This window comes from Symphalangus syndactylus, chromosome 1 (genome assembly GCF_028878055.3).
Source record: "Symphalangus syndactylus isolate Jambi chromosome 1, NHGRI_mSymSyn1-v2.1_pri, whole genome shotgun sequence".
Classification (NCBI taxonomy): Eukaryota; Metazoa; Chordata; class Mammalia; order Primates; family Hylobatidae; genus Symphalangus; species Symphalangus syndactylus.
Genome location: NC_072423.2, coordinates 69,431,825 through 69,452,015, shown reverse-complemented (window position 1 = coordinate 69,452,015; position 20,191 = coordinate 69,431,825). Strand labels below are relative to the sequence as shown.

Sequence of the window (20,191 nt, the reverse complement as noted above, 5' to 3'; positions counted from 1 at the left end):
GAACCTCAAGCTATCTTTTGAACAGTGTAACTATACATTCTTTGGGTGCCTGGAGTTACTATTTTCTCTGATAAATGCAAAGCAGAGCAAAGACTTTAGTTCTTGTTTTAAACCTTCAACCCCAACCATCGACAGTACTTTTTTTTTGGCTTGATAATAAAATAATGAAACTGCAGTGAGTGAGGTTTCCTCCAAGCCAAGACAGCTGACAGAATGCTTGTTCCCGCAGCACTTGAAGTAAAATGATACGAGCTCTTCTCAGACAATGAAGCCCTTGTGTGAAACAGCTGTCTCAGGGAGATGGCTCAGTGCTATTTGACAGTGGCTTGTATGTTACATAGATACGTCTGGTATTATCTAACTGGGGATGAAACGACCAGATGGAGCTGAATGCCTCCAACTAGGAATGCAGTCTACCACTGTGGGGAAAGAACACAGGCTCAGATTTCAATGGCCCTAAGATGAAATACCGGTGATTGTACTTCTAAATCTGTCTTTGCCTTCTGAATTGTAGACAACGAATACGTGGAATTTTCAGGCTTTATCTAAAACAAACTGATAAACCTACAGCATGTGCCGGAGGCAGATTAATTCTTCCACTTTAATTTTGCCTGGTAATAGCATCCAAGCTAGTGAAACTTGGCCTTCAGTCCCCCAGAAGGCTTGGGACCCTTGGCAGCGAATGCGGGGCTGGTAATGACACCTGAGATGGGGTTTGCCTGGTTTCAGGTTTGGTTACGGAAGCTGTGCACAGTTATTGTGATGGTCTATCGGTGCCATCACCCAGGGTTTATCCGCCTGGGATTGCCTCTAATGTGTCTCTGCGGCCTGTGAAACAGTGGGTGGCAGACAAAGTTGTATCTCTGAGTTCTGCAATTCATCTGCCTCCAGCCCGTGTGTGTTTCTAAGTGGGGAGCAATGGCTGCATTCTAGCCTAGCTCCTTTCTGTTTTATTCTCATCTTACTCTTGCAGTGAACCCTCAAAAGGTCCCTCCCACTCCACCACACACACAGAAACACACACTTGCATGTCTCTTTTTGTAAGCTCCAGACAACCTGAAATTAGTGACCACAGAGGAAGTGGCAGTAATGAAAAGGAAATCGGCTGTAATGTGCCATATGTTTAACCTCGAGAATGCTCCATTCATGCCGCTTTGCACAGCACTGGTGCCAGAAGGCCATTAGACACCATCCTTTTGTGGATGTGCTTCTTGAGGGTGGTGTCTCCCAGCTCAGGAGGGCAGGCAAGCATGAAGAGGTGAAATGATGTGGCTAATTGGGGGCAGAACTGGGCCTGGAAACAGATCTGTTCTAGGCCAGTGGTGTTTCTGTCATTCCAGAGATGGCAAAGAGAGGGACTGGCTCACGGAGCAAGACCTCCTATCATTTCCTCCAATAACTGTTTCTGTGAAATATAAATGCAATGGACTGGTGGGGCGCAGTGGCTCATGCCTATAATCCCAGCACTTTGGGAGGCCAAGGCAGGCAGATCATGAGGTCAGGAGTTGGAGACCAGCCTGGCCAACATGGTTGAAACGCCGTCTCTACTAAAAATACAAAAATTAGCTGGGCTTGGTGGCGCATGCATGTAATCCCAGCTACTCGGGAGGCTGAGGCAGGAGAATTGCTTGAACCCAGGAGGTGGAGGTTGCAGTGAGCCGAGATCACGCCACTGCACTCCAGCCTGGGTGACAGAGTAAAACTCCATGTCGAAAATAAATAAAAAAATAAATAAAATAAATGCAATGGACTTCAAATAAAATATACAGTTTTTTTCATTTAGATTACCTAGGGAAACATAAACTAATTTCATTTCATCCAAATTTCAAAGGCTCAAAACTGTCTTTATCTATATGATGTATATGATATTACCATTTTGTGGCTGACATAAGTCAAGATATTGATCCAAAGAATGACCATCTTCTACGAGTAAGACTCCTGGAGGGGTTGGGACTGGGAAAAAAAAATTAAAATTAGCTGAGTTTTTGAAAAACTTGCTCTTTAAAAACAAAATAATTTTTTTTTTGTTTTTTTTTTCCCCAGAACACTATGGAAACTCTGGTGTTAGTCTATGGGAAAACTTCTACTAGAGAATCCATTCTTTATTCATTAGCCACCAAGTTTCAGCTAAAAACAAAACAAAACAAAAAAAGCACTGTTGTGCAATGCAGATCAGCAACTGCCAGTCAGGAATGAAACAGATCCACGTTTTCTATGGAGACGTTTTGTTGACAGCAGCTCCGGATCACAAGTGTGTCTGAGAAGCAGCTGCTGGGCAGTAGGTTGGGGAGATTTTTGCCACAAGGACACACTCGTAAATGAGAATGTCTCCACATGGATAATCCCAATGCCATGAAATCACACAGACTCAGACTGACAAATCCGCATGACTTTCATTTATTTATTTATTGAGACAGGGTCTCACAATGTTACCCAGGCTGGTCTTGAACTCCTGGGTTCAAGCGATCTGCCTGCCTCAGCTGCTCAAAGTGCTGGGATTATAGGCAAGAGCCACTGTGCCTACTTGACTTAATTTTTTTGAAATAAATTTTGTGTATATTTGAGGTTTATATGCTATAGGATACAGATAGATAGTAAGTTGGTGACTATTATGAAGCAAATTAACATATCTGTCATCTCACATAGTTACTTTTTTTGTGAAAGAGCAGCTAAAGTCTACTTATTCCACAAGACTCCCTAATACAAGATAATTTTTTTTTTTTTTTTTTGAGACAGAGTCTCGCTCTGTCGCCCAGGCTGGAGTGCAGTGGCGCGATCTTGGCTCACTGCAAGCTCCACCTCCTGGGTTCATGCCATTCTCCTGCCTCAGCCTCTCCGAGTAGCTGGGACTACACGCGCCCGCCACCACGCCCGGCTAATTTTTTGTATTTTTAGTAGAGACGGGGTTTCACCGTGTTCTCAATCTCCTGACCTCGTGATCCGCCTGCCTCGGCCTCCCAAAGTGCTGGGATTACAAGCGTGAGCCACCGCGCCCGGCCATGCAAGATAGTTTTATTAGCTGTAGTCCTCATGCTGTGCATTAGATCTCTAGACTTGTCCTTCCCATGTATCTCTTACTTTGTAACGTTTGACCTACATCTCCCCGTTTCCTCCCCCGTAACCACTGTATCATTCTCTGTCTCTGTATATTTGATCTTATTTTCTCAATTCCAATATAAATGATATAATGCAGTATTGTTCTTTCTGTGTCTGGCTTATTTTACTTAGCATAATGTTCTCCAGTCCATCGATGTTGTGGCAAATGGCAGGAGCTCCTTCTTTTTTAGGGCTGAATAATATTCACTATATATATGTGGTATATATATATACCGCAGTTTCTTTCTTTTTTTTTTTAAATTGAGACAAGGTCTTGCTTTGTCACCGAGGCTGGAGCACAGTGGCGTGATGATAGCTTACTGCAGCCTTAACTGCCCAGGTTCCATCAGTTCTCCCACCTCAATCTCCTGAGTAGCTGGGACCACAGAGGTGTGCCATCAGACCCAACTAATTTTTAAAAAATTGTTATTTGTGGATACAAGATCTCACTATGTTGCCTGGGCTGGTCTTGAACACCTGGGCTCAAACATTCTTCCTGCTTTGGCCTCCAAAAATGCTGAGATTACAGAGAAGAGCAAATGCACCTGGCCTCTTGTTGTGTCTCCTTTAGAGATATGTCTGTTCAGATCTTTTGCCCATTTTTGTTTCTTCTGGTTTTGTTTGTTTGTTTTTTGTTTTGTCTTATTCAAACCCTGTGTCAAGGACCTTTGCCCTCCTTTTGTGTGTGTGTGTGTGTGTGTGTGTGTGTGTGTGTGTGACAGAGTCTCGTTCTGTCGCCCAGGCTGGAGTGCAGTGGCGCCATCTCAGCTCACTGCAAGCTCCACCTTCTGAGTTCACACCATTCTCCTGCCTCAGCCTCCCAATGTAGCTGGGACTACAGGCACACACCACCACGCCTGGCTAATTTTTTGTATTTTTAGTAGAGACAGGGTTTCACCATGTTAGCCAGGATGGTCTTGATCTCCTGACCTTGTGATTTGCCCTCCTTGGCCTCCCAAAGTGCTGGGATTACAGGCATGAGCCACTGCGCCTGGCCGGACCTTTGCCCATTTTTAAATTGAGTTTTTTGGGGTTATTTGCTTTCCTGCTACTGAGTTGTAAGAGTTCTTCATTAATTTTGGATTTATAGTCTACAAACCTTATTGGTTATGTGGTTTGCAAATATTTTTTTCCCGGGTTGTAGGATGCCTTTTTATTTTTATTTTTTTAATTTTTTTTTTCTTTGAGATGGAGCCTTGCTTGGTTGCCCAGGCTGGAGTGCAGTAGTGTGATCTTGGCTCACTGCAAACTCCGCCTCCCAGGTTCAAGTGATTCTCCTGCCTCAGCCTCCTGAGTAGCTGGGATTACAGGCATGCACCACCGTGCCTGGCTAAATTTTTTTGTATTTTTTAGTAGAGACAGAGTTTTACCATGTTGGCCAGGCTGGTCTTGAACTGCTGACCTCAGGTGATCCACCTACCTCAGCCTCCCAAAGTGCTGAGATTACATGTGTGAGCCACTGTGCCTGGCCTTTTTATTTTGCTGAGTGTTTCCTTTGATAACAGAAGCTTTTTCATTTTATACAGTCTCATTTATTTATTTTTGCTTTTGTAGCCTGATCTTTTGTTGTGATATCCAAAACATTATTGCCAAGGCTAATGTTGAGGAACCTTTCCCTTCCCTTTTCTTCTGGGAGTTGTGTGGTTTCTGGTCCTACACTTAGGCTATCCTTTTCCTATTATATCCTCTTGGTGCGCATGTCAAAAATTAGTTGACTGCAGGTGGGTGCAGTGGCTCACACCTGTAATCCCAGCTCTTTGGAAGGCCGAGGCGGGCAGATCATCTGAGGTCAGTGGTCTGAGACCAACCTGGCCAACATGGTGAAACCCCGTCTCTACTAAAAATGCAAGAAATAGCTAGGAGTGGTGGCGGGCCCCTGTAGTCCCAGCTACTTGGGAAGCTGAGGTGGGAGAATTGCTTGAAACCGGAAGGTGGAGGTTGCAGTTAGCTGAGATCGTGCCATTCCGCTCCAGCCTGGGCGACAGAGTGAGGTCTCAGAAAAAAAAAAAAAAATTAGTTGACTGCACGTGTCTTTAAAGTAAGTGGATAGACCCACTTTTTAAATTTCCCTTCTCTTTCTTCACCCCTAAAGTCTACAACATTGGGGAAAAAAGCCAGGTGGGAGGCCAAGTGCAGTGGCCCACGCCTGTAATCCCAGCACTTTGAGAGGCTGAGGTGGGTGGATCACTTGAAGTCAGGACTTTGAGACCAGCCTGGCCAAGATGGTGAAATCCAGTCTCTACTAAAAATACAAAAATTAGCTGACCGTGGTGGCATGCGCCTGTGATCCCAGCTACTCGGGAGGCTGAGGCAGGAGAATCACTTGAATCCGGGAGGTGGAGGTTGCAGTGAGCCGAGATTGCACCATTGCACTCCAGCCTGGGCAACAAGCATGAAACTCTGTCTAAAAAAAAAAAAAGAAAGAAAGAAAGAAAAAGGCAAGTGGGTAAAAAAAAAAGGCAAAACTTGAATATAAGGAAATATAATTCATCATCCACAAACACAACTCAACTTATCCTAGATGGTGTGACTTTTCCAGGCTAGTCACTACAACGATTGCATGACAAACAGCAATGCAAGAGGAATAATACCCCAGCTAAGACTATATCAGCTAATTAGTCAACACTATAATTTAAAAAGTGGTGCTAGACATGATAAAACTTTAAAGAATTAGAATGCTCAAGGATCAGAATATCACAGGTAGTTTGTTTTTCTGGTTGATACAGAATCTGTAAATAATTCAGTTAATTTCAAAACGTATTCCTTCAGTGGAGATAATCGGAGTTAGTTACATGGGCACAGTCTAGGCCATCAAAGAGCTCACATTCTGGTTGGAAATCAGACATATTAACAGAACATGTTGAAAAGAATGAGGAAAAGGCAAAGACAGCTATGCAGGGGAATTCTAGGAGCAGTGAGGTGGGAGAGGTGAAAGGAGTTAAAGCTTTCTGGCAAGGTGCACCCAAGCTGAATCATAAGGATGAGGACTTTGCTAGATACAGGGAGAGGGGCTTGCCTAGGGCACCAAGGAGAGGAGACAGTCTCAGCTTAGTGCTTGGTGTGAAGAAGACACTCAGGAGAGAAAGACCTTGGGGGATTTGGGAAGCCGTGGGTGCTTGGAGCATTGGAGGAGTCAGCAGAGAGAAACTGGACAGCTTGGCCCGCACCTGCCCTGCTGAAGGGGGCCTGGGGCTTATCACATGGAGCGGGGGAACCAAGGAAAAGTTGTCAGCATGAGAGTTACATGAGATAAGAAAACCCTGTAGTTCCCTTAATGAAACCAAATCTCCAAGATTGGCAAGGGATGGAGAACATTTACACTATGGATGGATTGATCAAACCTTGTACCCCTAATTGTAATCAACAAGGGAATCCTGAGGGGAACACAGATTGGGGAGACAGGAGGTGTTGAGCTAGTGGTTGCACATGCTCCTCTGAAGCATCTGGGGTCAGTACACAGTGGAGTCACAAATTCGAGAAAGTGGAATGAGGGAAGTGAGTGGAGAAGTGAGCTCGGGATTGCATTTTGTGTTCAACATTTACAAGGTGGAGTGAGAGAAATTCTACCAAGCACAGGGAAGGCAGAATCGGGGAAGGGCAGAGTCAGCCAGAGAGGGTTGTTGGGAGACCCAGGGGATCTGAGTTTCCTTTGTGCCAAAGGCAGAGTCCAGAAGGTGAAGTGGGTGGAGACAGCTGGGCTGCAGGGAGTGGAGACAATGGAAAGCAGAAGAAATATGAGAGCAAAGGCATGCTGCCCTTTGGAGAATGGGGGTTTAAAGGGAATGTAATAATTTGCTAGGGCTGCCATAATAAAGTACCCATGGAGCAGGTCACTTAAACAGGAGAAATTAATTTTCTCATAGTTTTGGAGGCTGGAAATTCGAGATCAAGGGGCTGGTTTCCCCTCAGGTCGCTCTCCTTGGCTTGCAGACCACCACCCTTTACCTGATTCTCCTCTCTGTGTGTGTGTCTGTGTTCTCATCTCCAATTCTTATAAGGACATCAGTCATAGTGGATTAGGGACCATGAGAATGACCTCATTGTAATTTAATCATCTCTTGTTTTTGTTTTTTTTTTTTTTTTTTTTTTTTGAGACAGAGTCTCACTCTGTCGCCCAGGCTGGAGTGCAGTGGCGCGATCTCGGCTCACTGCAAGCTCCGCCTCCCGGGTTCACGCCATTCTCCTGCCTCAGCCTCTCCGAGTAGCTGGGACTACAGGCGCCCGCCACCACGCCCGGCTAATTTTTTGTATTTTTAGTAGAGACGGGGTTTCACCATGGTCTCGATCTCCTGACCTCGTGATCCGCCCGCCTCGGCCTCCCAAAGTGCTGGGATTACAAGCGTGAGCCACCGCGCCCGGCCTTTAATCATCTCTTTAAGGACCTTATCTCCAGAGTCACATTCTGAGGTACTGGAGGTTAGGAATTCTACATGTAAATTTTAGGAAAATGCAATTCAGCCAATAACAGGGGGAGAAGAGGAATTTTATGTTAGCTGGAGGGGACCAAGAGGTTGGGAGGAGTTGCCCCACTTAGAATGGGAAAGACTTGAGGATGCGGCCAGACATCTCAGGTAAGGCACTGGCAGAAGGAGTTCAGAGAGAGGCAGTGGCTCACACAGCAAGGCCTCAGGGTAGCAGGGAGAGAATCAGACCAAGGACACAAGTAGATGGGAATAGTGGATGTAGAGAAGACACTAGAGTGGGGGCAGAAAGATTTAGGGGATTGGTGGGGGAGGAGTATTAAGAGACACAGAACATTGAGAGTATTTGTCTTTGTTTGTGTTGCTCCAACAAAATACCAAAGACTGGGTAATTTTTTTTTTTTTAATTTTACTTTAAGTTCTGGGATACATGCGCTGAACGTGCAGGTTTATTACATAGGTAGACATATGCCAGGGTGGTTTGCCGCACCTATCAATCTGTCATCTAGGTTTTAAGCCCCACATGCATTAGGTATTTGTCCTAAGGCTCCAGCCTGGGTAATTTTTTTGTTTTTTTTGTTGTTGTTGTTGTTTTTGAGACGGAGTCTCGCTCTGTCACCCAGGCTGGAGTGCAGTGGCACAATCTCGGCTCACTGCAAGCTCCGCCTCCCGGGTTCACGCCATTCTCCTGCCTCAGCCGCCCAAGTAGCTGGGACTACAGGCGCCCGCCACCACGCCCGGCTAATTTTTTCTATTTTTTAGTAGAGACGGGGTTTCACCATGTTAGCCAGGATGGCCTCGATCTCCTGACCTCGTGATCCGCCCGCCTTGGCCTCCCAAAGTGCTGGGATTACAAGCATGAGCCACCGCGCCCAGCCAAGACTGGGTAATTTTTAAACAATACAAATTTACTTCCCATTACTCTAGTTGCAGAGAAATCCAAGATCAAGGTGCCAGCAGGTTGTGTGTCTGGTGAGGGCTGCTCTCTGCTTCCAAGATGAGGCCTGTTGCTGCATCCTCCAGAGGGGACAAACCCTGTGTCCTTGCATGGCAGTAGGGTCAGAAGGGCAAGAGGCAGTCCCTTCAACCTTGAGTCCTTTAATAAAGGCACTAACCTCATTCATGACAGCCGAGCTCTCATGACTTAATCACCTCCCAATGTCCCGCTGCTTATTGTTATTGCATTGGGGATTCAGTTTCAACATAAATTTTGGAGGAGACACTATCATCCAAATCACAGCAGTGTTCATGCCTGATTCCCTCCATTTTCATCTCATAGGAGGCAAGGTTGTTGAAGATGAGGGAATAGGGGTTGAGTTGAGAATGGATAAGATTCAGGAAATTAGAGTTAGAGAGCGAGGTAACCAAACACATTGCAAAGGACTAACGGGCAGCAGTGAAGGATCTGCCAAGTTTGGGGACCATTGGTTTATGGTGTCATCAAGTCACACGGCTAAGCACAATCTGGAAAATAGGATGGGACTATAGCTGTACAGGCTAGTGGGGTTTATCTGCCATCATCTCTGTACCTGAAGGTGGACCTTGATTTGCCGTAGAAGCTGCCATTCTTGAGGAGGGCTCTGACCCTTCATTTTGCAGTGAGTCTGTTTTCCGAGCAAGGCTCTGATTGAATGTCCAGTGTGCTTTAAGGTCCTGTCTCCTCTGTGTGTCTGTCACCCAGCAGCCAGTTGGCCACTGTTCTAGCTCTGATGGCTAGGGGAAACTGTGCTAGATTATACAGAGAGGCACTAAAATCTGAGCCCCTGAAAAATTGTTATGGATTTCTTATACACATAAAAAAAGAAATTATTCACCAATCAGTGACACTTGTGAAAATCTGCCTGAATAAAAGTCAGCAAAAAAGAAAGACATCAAATTAATCCACACTACTGGGGAGAGAGGTTGGAGTGTGAAGATTTGCAGGAGAAATCATGTCCTTTTTTGGGTACTGCCACCTTTTAGGTAAATGCCCAAGAACTAAAGAATGTGGATCAGTTATAGGAGTTATAATTCCTACTGCATTCTCATGTTTACCTATATTATTCCATGAAGTAATCAGCAATGCTATGAAGATGATATTATGGCCATTAAAGGAAAAAGAGTCTGAGTCTGATAACTTTCCCAAGATCAACAGCTGGTAATTGGTGAGCTGATTGTTCCTGACCCCCTACCTACACTTTTTCCCACGCACAGGTGTACCTCATTTTATTGGCATTGCTTTATTGCACTTTGAAGATACTGCTTTTTTTTTTTTTTTTTTTAACAAATTGAAGGTTTGTGGCAACCCTGAGTTGACCAAGTCTATCAGCACCATCTTTTCAAAAGCATTTGCCCATTTTCTGTTTTTGTGTCAGACTTTGGTAATTCTCACAATATCTCAAGTGTTTTCATTATTATTCTGTCTGCTATGGTGATTTGTGATCAGTGATCCTTGATATTACTATTGTAATTGTTTTGGAGCTCCATGAACCGTGCCTGTATAAGATAGTGAACTTAATCAGTAAACGGTGTTTATGTTCTGACTGCTCCACCGACCCGCCATTCCCCTGTCTCTCTCCCTCTCCTCAGGCCTTCCTATGCCTTGAGTCACAATAATATTTAAATCAGGCCAATTAATAACCCAATAATGGCCTCCATGTGTTCAAATGAAGAGTTACAATCTGTCACTTTTAATCAAAAGCAATAAATGATTAAGCTTAGCGAGGAAGGCATGTCAAAAGTCAAAATAAGCCAGAAGCTAGGCTTTTTGTGCCAGATAGCCAAGTCGTGAATGCAAAGGAAAGCTTCTTGAAGGAAAATAAAAGTGCTACCCAAGCGAACATATAAATGATAAGGAAGTGAAGCAGCCTTTTTGTTGATATGGATGAAGTTTGAGTGGTCTGGAGAGAAGAACAAACCAGGCACAACATTCCCTTAAGCCAAAGCTTAATCAGAGCGACACTGTAACTCTCTTCAATTCTTTTTTTTTTTTTTTTTTGAGACAGAGTTTCTATCTTGTTGCCCAGGCTGGAGCACAGTGTCATGATCTCGGCTCACTGCAACCTCCGCCTCCCGGGTTCAAGCCATTCTCATGCCTCAGCCTCCTGAGTAGCTGGGATTACAGGCATGCGCCACCATGACTGACCAATTTTGTATTTTTAGTAAAGACGTGGTTTCACCATGTTGGTCAGGCTTGTCTCGACCTCCCGACCTCAGGTGACCCGCCCACCTCAGCCTCCCAAAGTGCTGGGATTACAGGCATGAGCCACCGCGCCCAGCCAAGTCTCTTCAATTCTATGAAGGCTGAGAGAGGTGAGGAAGCTGAAGAAGAAAAGTTTGAAGCTAGCAAACGTTGGTTCATGAAGTTTAAAGAAAGAAACTGGTTCATGAAGTTTAAAGAAAGAAACTGTCTCCATAATATAAACATGCAAGGTGAATTCCTAGTGATGATGGAGAAGCTGCAGTAAGTTATCCAGAAGATCTAGCTAAGATCATTGATGAAGTTGATTACACTAAACAACAGATTTTCAATAATAGACAAAACAGCCTTCTATTGGAAGGAGATGCCATGTAGGCCTTTCATAGCTTCAAAGGACAGGCTCACTCTCTTGTTAGGGGCTCAGGCAGCTGGTGACTTGAAGTCGAAGCCAATGCTCATTTACCATTCTGAAAAGTCTCGGCCCCTTAAAAATTATGCTAAATTTGTGTGCTTTTATAAAGTGTGCTCATAAGTAGAACAACAGAGCCTAGATGAGAGTATCTCTATTCACAGCATGGTTTACTGAACACTTTAAGCCCACTGTTGAGACCTATGGCTCAGAAAAAAAGATTTCTTCCAAAATATTGCTGCTCATTGACAATGCACCTAGTCAACTAAGAGCTCTGATAGAGATGTACATGGAGATGAATGTTGTTTTCATGCCTGCAGACATGACATCTGATTTGGTTTGGCTGTGTCCCCACCCAAATCTCATTTTGAATTGTAGCTCCCATAATTCCCACATGTTGTGGGAGGGACCTGGTGGCAGATGACTAACTCATGGGGGTGGTTCCCCCATACTGTTCTCATTGTAGTGAATAAGTCTCATGAGATCTGATGATTTTATAAGGGATTTCCCCTTTCGCTTGTCTATCATCATTCTCTCTTGTCTACCGCCATGTATGACATGCCTTTCACCTTCCACCATGACTGAAGCCTCCCCAGCCATGTGGTACTGTGAGTCCATTAAGCATCTCTCCTTTATAAATTACCTAGTCTCAGGTATGTCTTTATCAGTAGCATGAAAACAGAGGAATACAACATCCATTCCGCAGCCTATGGATCAAAGAGTCATTTGGACTTGCAAGTCTTCTTAGTTAAAAATACATTCCATAAGGCTATATCTGCCATAGATAGTGAGTCCTCTGATGGACCTGGGCAAAGTCCATTGAAAACCTGGAGGATTATTTGTAATCCAAAGGATAAATGCTTGAGGGGATTGCTTGAGGGGATGGATACCCCATTCTCCATGATGTGCTTACTTCACATTGCATGTCTATATCAAAACATCTCATGTACCCCATAAATATATACACCATGCACCTACAAAAATTTGAAAAAATAATTTAAAAATTAAAAAAAAAGAAAACCTTCTGGAAAGGAATCACCATTCTAGATGCCATTAAGAACATTTATGATTCATGGGAAAAGGTCAAAATATCAACATTAGCAGGAGTTTAGAGGTTGATTCCAACCTTCGTGGATGACTGAGGGGTTCAAGACTTCAGTGGAGGAAGAAACTGCAGATGTGGTAAAAAGTGCAAGAGAACTAGAATGAGAAGTGAAGCCTGTAAATGTGACTGAATTGCTATAATTTCATGATCAAACTTGAACAGAGGAGAAGTTACTTCTTATGGATGAGCCAAGAAAGTAGTTTCTTAAGATGGAATCTACTCTTGGTGAAGATGCTGTGAACACTGTTGAAATGACCACAAAGGATTTAGAATATTACATCAACGTAGTTGATAAAATAGTGGTAAGCTTCGAGAGGATTTTGACTCCAAATTTTTTGTTTGTTTGTTTTGAGACAGGGTCTCCTCTGTTGCCCAGATTGGAGTGTGGTGGCACAATCATGGCTCACTGCAGCCTCAGCTTCCCAGGCTCAGGTGATCCTTCCAACTCAGCCTCCTGAGTAGCTGGAACTTCAGGGATGTGCCACCATGCCAACTAATTTTTCATATTTTTAGTAGAGATAGGTTTTTACCATGTTGCCTAGGCTGGTCTTGAACTCCTGGGCTCAAGCAGTCCTCCTATCTTGGCCTCCCAAAGTGCAGGGATTATAGGCGTGAGCCACCATGCCCAGCCTTGATTCCAATTTTGTTTTTTTTTTTTGAGATGGAGTCTCGCTCTGTTGCACAGGCTGGAGTGCAGTGGCATGATCTTGGCTCACTTCAAGCTCTGCCTCCTGGGTTCAAGCCATTCTCCTGCCTCAGCCTCCTGAGTAGCTGGGTCTACAAGTGCCCGCCACCATGCCTGGCTAATTTTTTCTATTTTTTAGCAGAGACAGGGTTTCTCCATGTTAGCCAGGATGGGCTAGATCTCCTGACCTCGTGATCCACCTGCCTCGGCCTCCCAAAGTGTTGGGATTACAGGCGTGAGCCACCGCACCCGGCCCCTGGACTCCAATTTCGAAAAAAGTTTTACCGTGGGTAAAATGCTGTCAAACAAATATTGCATGCAACAGAGAAACCTTTCATGAAAGGAAAAGTCAATTGATGTGGCAAACTTCATTGTTGTCTTATTTTTAAAATTGTCACAGCCAGCCGGGGCAGTGACTCATTACTGCCTGTAATGTCAGCAGTTTGGGAGTCCAAGATTAGTGGATCGCTTGAGGCCAGAAGCTTGAGACCAGTCTGGGCAACATAGCGAGATCCTGTCTCTACAAAAAATAAAAAGTGAAAAAAAAATTTATTTTAAAAAGAGACATTGCCACAGCCACCCCTACTTTTAGCAACTACCACCTTGATCACAGCAGTCATCCACGTCGAGGCAAGACCCTCCCTCCGCAAGAAGATTATGACTTGCTGATGGCTCAGATTACCATTAGCATTTTTTAGCAATAAAGTATTAGGTACTTTTTTGTGACATTATGCTATCGCACACTTAACAGACTACAGTATAGTGTAAACATAACTTTTATATGCACTGGGAAACAAAAAATTCATGTGACTCACTTTATTGTGATATTCATTTATTGTAGTGGTCTGGAACTAAACTCACGATATGTCTGAGGCATGCCTGTATTGCCCAGAGAGAAAGTTAGACTAAAATGAAACATACTAGGTGAATTACAGTGTAGGTGGCAGAAAAATGTGACGAGTTCTATGTAGCATATCTACTGTAGTAACCTTCACCACGGGGAGCCAGTCAGAGGTAATCCATTGCAGGGGTGTCTGTCGTATCCAGGCTTCAGGGAACCTACTTTGAGGATATAAGAAATATGTCTATTCTTCTCTGTTTCTGAGCCTTAAAGTAAGGTCTGATGATCGTGGAGTTAGGTGTAGCATCATGTAAGAATTAGACGCAGTCAGAGAGGCCGGGCACAGTGGCTCATGCCTGTAATCCCAGCTACTCGGGAGGCTGAGGCAGGAGAATCACTTGAACTCGGGAGTTGGAGGTTGCAGTGAGCCGAGATCGTGCCACTGCACTCCAGCCTGGGTGACAGAGTGAGACTCTTGTCTCAAAAGAAAAAAAAAAAAAAAGAAGCAGTCAGAGAAATGAGCACGTCTGCCTTTTCAGTACTAGAGACCTAACTCCTCTTGAAATAGCAAAGGATGCATATGCTAATTATGCTTAAGGATTTGTAATCCTGATTTTAACCCAGCAAAAAGATCACCAGCACACTGAAACTCCTTGCAGCTTTGCCATAGACCCACTGGGAGGGTTAAAAGAAAGTGTTTTTTCTCTTCATCCCTGTGCCTCTTATACTACCTTCTTTTCTCAAAATAACAACCTATCCCACAGAGGTCGGTGGGAAAGAGGAGGTACGCTCTCTTCTAAATGGCTGGGTCTTTGAATGTAGTCAGGAGATTTCAAATCATAGTTTGCATAAAAGACTCCCCTTTCCCACAGCCAAAATAGTTGTTCTCTGCTTCTCATTATGACATATAATCTTTAAAAGAAAAACAGAACTTGAAACACCCACCATCTCTTTCAAGGTGTCCCTGGTTCCTCTTTTCTGTTCAGGATTGAAATTGCCTTGCCTGCCAGTCACTTCAGGTAGATGGATTTGCTTTGTGCTCTTGCTTCCTAATGTGGAACAGTGATCAGGCTTGGCAAATTTCTTCCAACTCTCCCACTAACTTATTATGCCACTCGCCCCATCCATTGGCACTGGCTGGAAAATGTTGATAAAGAAATTACATGCAGCCTGGCATGGTGGCGCATGCCTGCAGTCCCAGCTGCTCAGAAGGCTATGGCAAGGAGTTCAGGGCTATAGTAGCCCATGTTCATGCCTATGAATAGCCACTGTCCTCCAGCCTGGACAACACAGTGAGACCTCATTCATAAATAAATAAACACATAAATAAACAGAAATCACACTCAGTGGATAAATGGAATGTGGTATAAATATACAATGAAATATTATTCAGCTTTGAAAAAGAAGGAAATTCTGCCATATGCAACAACATGGATGAGCCTGGAGGACTATATGCTAAGTTGAATAAGCCAGTCACTGGAGAACAAATGCTGCATGATTCTGCTTATGTGACGTATCTTAAATAGTCAAAACTCAGGAAACAGAGAGTGGAATGGTGGGTGCCATGGTCTAGGGGGAGAGGGAAAGGGGAATTGCTGTTCAGTGGATCTAAAGTTATGCAAGGTGAATAAGTTCTCGAGATCTGCTGTACAACACTGCGCCACAATTAACAAAACTACATTGTGCACTTAAATATTTGTTAAGAGGGTAGATTTCATGTTAAGTGTTCTTACCACAGTAAAGAAAAAAAAAGAAGGAAATCACACTCGGATAGCTTCCACTTAAGTAGATTCAGACACAATCTTCTGTGAGTGTTAGAGAGAAGAGAGCCCAAATAGACTGGGGTCAGAAGATGGGGACTGGCCACAGCAGGTGTCCGTGGGGAAGAAACTTTGTAGTTTGAGCACAAGTTTTCTCAAATGAAGTTGTCTGCTCTGCCTCACAGGGTCCTGCGAGGATCTAATTGGATGCCTGTTTGTGAGTTTTGAAATACTAAGTGATGATAATTTAAGTAAACACATATTCACAAAGGCCTCCCAAAAGTTCCTCCTGACTTTATGTGATTCACTAACCCAGGCCTGTCCTCTCTATTGTGGGTCTTCTTAAATATCTATTGTGGAGTGAGAGGTTTGAAGAATTGTAAGTGGGGGAGTTTATAAAGAGTGCTTACTTCTTAAATAGGAGGAATTCCATTCAGCTGCATTTTCTGTTTTGTTTTGTACTTCCACTGAGGGACAGATTAACAGAGTAGCTGGGGAAGGAAAGGAAAGGGAGGAGTCTATAGGCCTCACCATCAGGTGCCTTTACGGTGTCTGGGGAGGCTGGATTTACTTATGTAAAAAGAACTGCCCAGCAATAGAAGGCTTATTATCTGATTAAGTATTACACAAATAGATGGTATGAGTCATGGTTAAACGGCTTGCCTGGGTGACACAGCAGAGAAAATTATTCTGTAAGATGCACTTGAATGTGCCCTAAGGGAGATGGGTGGCAAAAACTGTTAACCACATCTGGGTTGAACAATCTGTAAAAAAAAAAAAAAAAGCATGACCAGAATGTGAAAGAGATCAACTCAATATCCATAGAGCTTTAAAACCCCCATTCTAACTTTCAGAGAAAATCTGCTGATGTTAGCTATGGGTGCTACTGTGCTAGTGAGATTGCCCCAATCTAACACTCAAAAAGACCCTTAGCTATCACCTTTCCAGGACCAGAAAACAGACCTTATGAACTCAGTGATGGGACTGAAATAGTCATTCTTTACTGCAATGGTTTCCTCTGGGGATGAAAAGGAATGGGATAGGAGTGGAGAACATATATTTTATCTGTAGGGCTTCATTTCATAGGAAAGAGAGAAAAGGGAAAAAGAAAACAAATTCAGCAGGATGCGGTGGCTCATACCTGTAATCCCAGCACTTTGGGAGGCTGAGGCGAGAGGACTGCTTCAGCCCAGGAGTTCAAGACCGGCCTGGGCCACATAGTGAGACCCAACTAAGGTTGGTTTAACTCACAGATGCAAAACCTCATGGATACAGAGGGCCAACTGTTTTTTTTTTTCCACCCTGAAGGTTGGTATTGAACATTTTAGAGTAGTTTCAAAGCAACATCGAGATGCTTCTTTCTTCTTCATTTCATTTCTTTACCAACTTTCAGCCTTTTTATTTCCACTTTTTACTTCTAGTGGTGTTTACCATTTATTGTTTATTAATTTCAACTTCCTCAAGGCATGTGCAACAAATGTGAAATTTACTTTTGGAAGAAAGCACTTACCTCACACACACAGTGAGTGTCTAATGGAAACAAAACAAAACAAAACAAAACAAAAAAAAACCTCCATTACAGCTTCTTTCTTAAAATTAAAGTGAGTTTTTAGTTCTCTGGTAAAGAAAGTGTGGAGGACAAGGAAATATGAGTTGTCATCTGCTTCTCCCAAGCTTCCCTGTTTCATGATCTCATTCTAGGCCCAAGCAGTCATCTCCCCACCCTGGGCCTAGGAAAGGTCATCTCCTGGACACAGGAAATGCAAGTATCCTGGAGCCAGTAGGGAATTTCCATGCAAGGAACATAACAGCAAAAGCCCGGGAAACAGAAGGGCCACAACTCCACCCCAGATACTTTGCCAGGGCTCTTACCAGGCCATGCTGAATGAAGAAAGATGTCCCTTGTTTTACTTTTGAGAAGACATCTGAGTTAGCCCCAACTTGTGTGGTTGCATGTTGCCCGAATAATGGCTTAGAACAGTGCTGTCTCCTCTGTTGAGAATCACTGTCTTACTCAGTTACTTTTATTATGGCAGTCTATTATATAGCTCAGGTATCAGACATAATTGAGAACCATCAGCTCAAAGTTTTTAGGTAAGTCAGAATAGCTGGAGTTTCTGCGATAGCTCCCAGGAGCTACGGAACCCAGCCATCAAAGTGGAGACCTAGGTACCCTGGTCATAACCTCCCAGGATTCATTCTGAGATTTGCCAATCTCACAGTCCTACCCTTCAGCAAGATAATTCAGAGAGGTTTCCATAAACCTCAGAGCTTACCTACAGCAACATGCTCACTTAGGAAGTGCCTGCTCCATATACCTTCTTGGAGCTGGAACAGGTCACCCAGAGAGCATACCTGTCCCAGGAGACCAAGATGTCCAGTCACCTTAGATCATCCAGACTTTGTTTTTTCCTTTTCTCTCCTAGCCAGGGCAAGTGTGGCTCTCACAGTGGGCACACCCATAGAAGAGGTAGAGGTTTCTGATCCTAGATAATAACAAATAATTATTAAGTGCTTACTGTAAATCCAACACAGTCCTAAGCAATTCAAATACACTAACGCCTTTAACCTTCCCAACAACCCTCCAGATAGGTACCATTAGCCCATTTTACATATGGGAAAGTAGAGATAGTGACTTGTCCAGGCAGTAGCTGGTTAGGACTCTGGCCCACTCAGGCCTTGTGTCTCCATAAGCTGTCCTTTCTGGGGATGTTAAGAAAAGGAGAGGAGGTCTTGCACAATTGATTTATTAGTTAAAGAGGAAAAGGATAACCATCCCAAGAGATTTTAAAAGCAGAGCAGAAAAATAGTTAAAAACTTAGGCTTAAGAAATTGCTGCTAGACAGCTGTCAAGGGAGACCCCCTCGAGATCGTGGAGGGAGGGGGCAAATATCCGCCTGTGAGCTGTTTGGTGTGGCTGGTAACATATTAGAGGAAATACAAATGCACAGAGTGACTTGTGGGAACACCGAAATAGTTGAGTAACACCTAGGTAGAATGTGCATCAGAAACCATTATCTAGCCTAGCAGTTTAAAACAAATAAAGGAGCAAATTGCTAGAAAACCCTGGGCCAGAATGGAGTTTCTTATTTTTCGGTTTCCGTCGCTCAGAATTTGTGGGGAATGAGGTTGAGAAAGGCTTCATTCCACTCGGGTACCTGGCTCTGTAAATTCAGAACAACGGGATTGCTTAAATCCTGTGCTATGTCTCCCCGTGAAGATTTCCAGAGGGGCAAGTGCTCTTCTGAGAAGTTCTCCTGCTCTAGTTTTTTATTCCTTCCTTCCTGACCATAAGAGCATGTTAAGAACACCCTGGTGGGTAGCAGGGCAGCTGCACCCAGTCCCGAAGGGTGCAGGCGAGCCCCAGGGACACTGCAGAGCTGGGCATTGCTCAGCGGAGAGCAGCTCCGCTCGGTCTGAGCACGCCTACCGATAGCTGAAAGGTGCCTTAGACTGCTGGGGAGACAAGAAGTAGCCTGCTTGCAGAGACGGAGATTTTCAGCACAGTGCCTGGGGAATTCACCCTATATTAACAAAAAGATTGGGCTGCAGAGTGTAAAAGCTGGGACGGCCCTGGCGTTTTCTAGGCAACAGGCTGAACATGTTCACTCCTTAGAAAATTTTTCGATCAGCCACAGCTCTTTCCTGACAGTACCAGTGGCTGAGCTCCGGAAAAATAAGAAAGGATATGGACGGGATATGGTGAGTGCCAAGAGATTCCCCCTCTAGTTTAGTATTGCTTTCCTTGTGTTTGGGCTTGTATTAGAAAAACAAGCCAGTCGACCATGACGGCTGACTGCATCAATCCAGAACTATACTGGTAAACACTTGAAATTCATCCTTGCGGTAAAGGAAGTTAAAAAAAAAAAAAAAAAAAAAGCAACAACTGTTTGCCTCTTCTCTTGGTAACATCCAGTTCTTGGTAAATTCAGTGCTGGAAAACTCCATTGCTCCCAAGAAATATGCAGGAGGAGCATGTGTTTTTCCAAGTTGATTTTACTACTTTAACCCAGGAGCCTCTGTGACATACACCAACAGGGTAACAACAATGATTGGGCTGTCTGGGTGGGCATGAGTGTTCAGTGTGTGTGTGTGCCATTTTCCCTAATTATTACAGCATAACTTCCTCTTTGCTTTACCAGACTAAATCTCAACAATGAAGCGTGATGTGTAAATTTCTTGTATGTTTGCTCTTTTCAGTTCTAGGAAAAATCCGAACTGCAGTGGGCAGTGCCCAACTTCTCATGGCCCAGAAATTCTACCAGTTCAGAGAACTGTGTGAAGAAAACCTGGTAGGTAACACTCTCCTTCTACAATTTCCCTGCTAGTGCCATGAGAAGAACATGTCACCAAGACTGGCCCAACTAAAGTAAAACTGATTTTGAACCAAGTCAAGGTCCATTGGAGTCTCTCACTTGGAACAGAGAATTTTCTGATGAATCTTATTTCCTGGTTGTCTTAAAATTAAAATATTTATTTTTCACTTAAATAATCTTAGAAGAAAAAATTCAATCAAGTTAAAATTATTTCCTGCTTTTTTTGTAACTGAAAATTTTCCATTTTCCTGGCTTTCACATGGCTTTTCTGATTTTATTGTTCTTATCAAAATATAAAGCAGCTTGATATTTCAAAAATAATATTGCCCAAAAAAAATCATTTTGGATAGTGATTTTCTTTCTAAAATAGCAATCAATGA

The 20,191-nt window shown here is 43.7% G+C and overlaps 1 protein-coding gene across 18 annotated transcripts in view; it reads left to right on the top strand.

Moving 5' to 3' along the window:
• The window catches only part of DLGAP1 (DLG associated protein 1), a 529,488-nt gene that overhangs the window by 497,205 nt on the left and 12,092 nt on the right, over positions 1–20,191 (top strand). For all 18 annotated transcript variants that reach the window (XM_055237226.2, XM_055237199.2, XM_055237250.2 and 15 more), the window contains one exon: positions 19,696–19,787. In XM_055237226.2, coding sequence (XP_055093201.1) covers positions 19,696–19,787 — 92 coding nt within the window. The remainder of the gene's footprint in view (positions 1–19,695; positions 19,788–20,191) is intronic.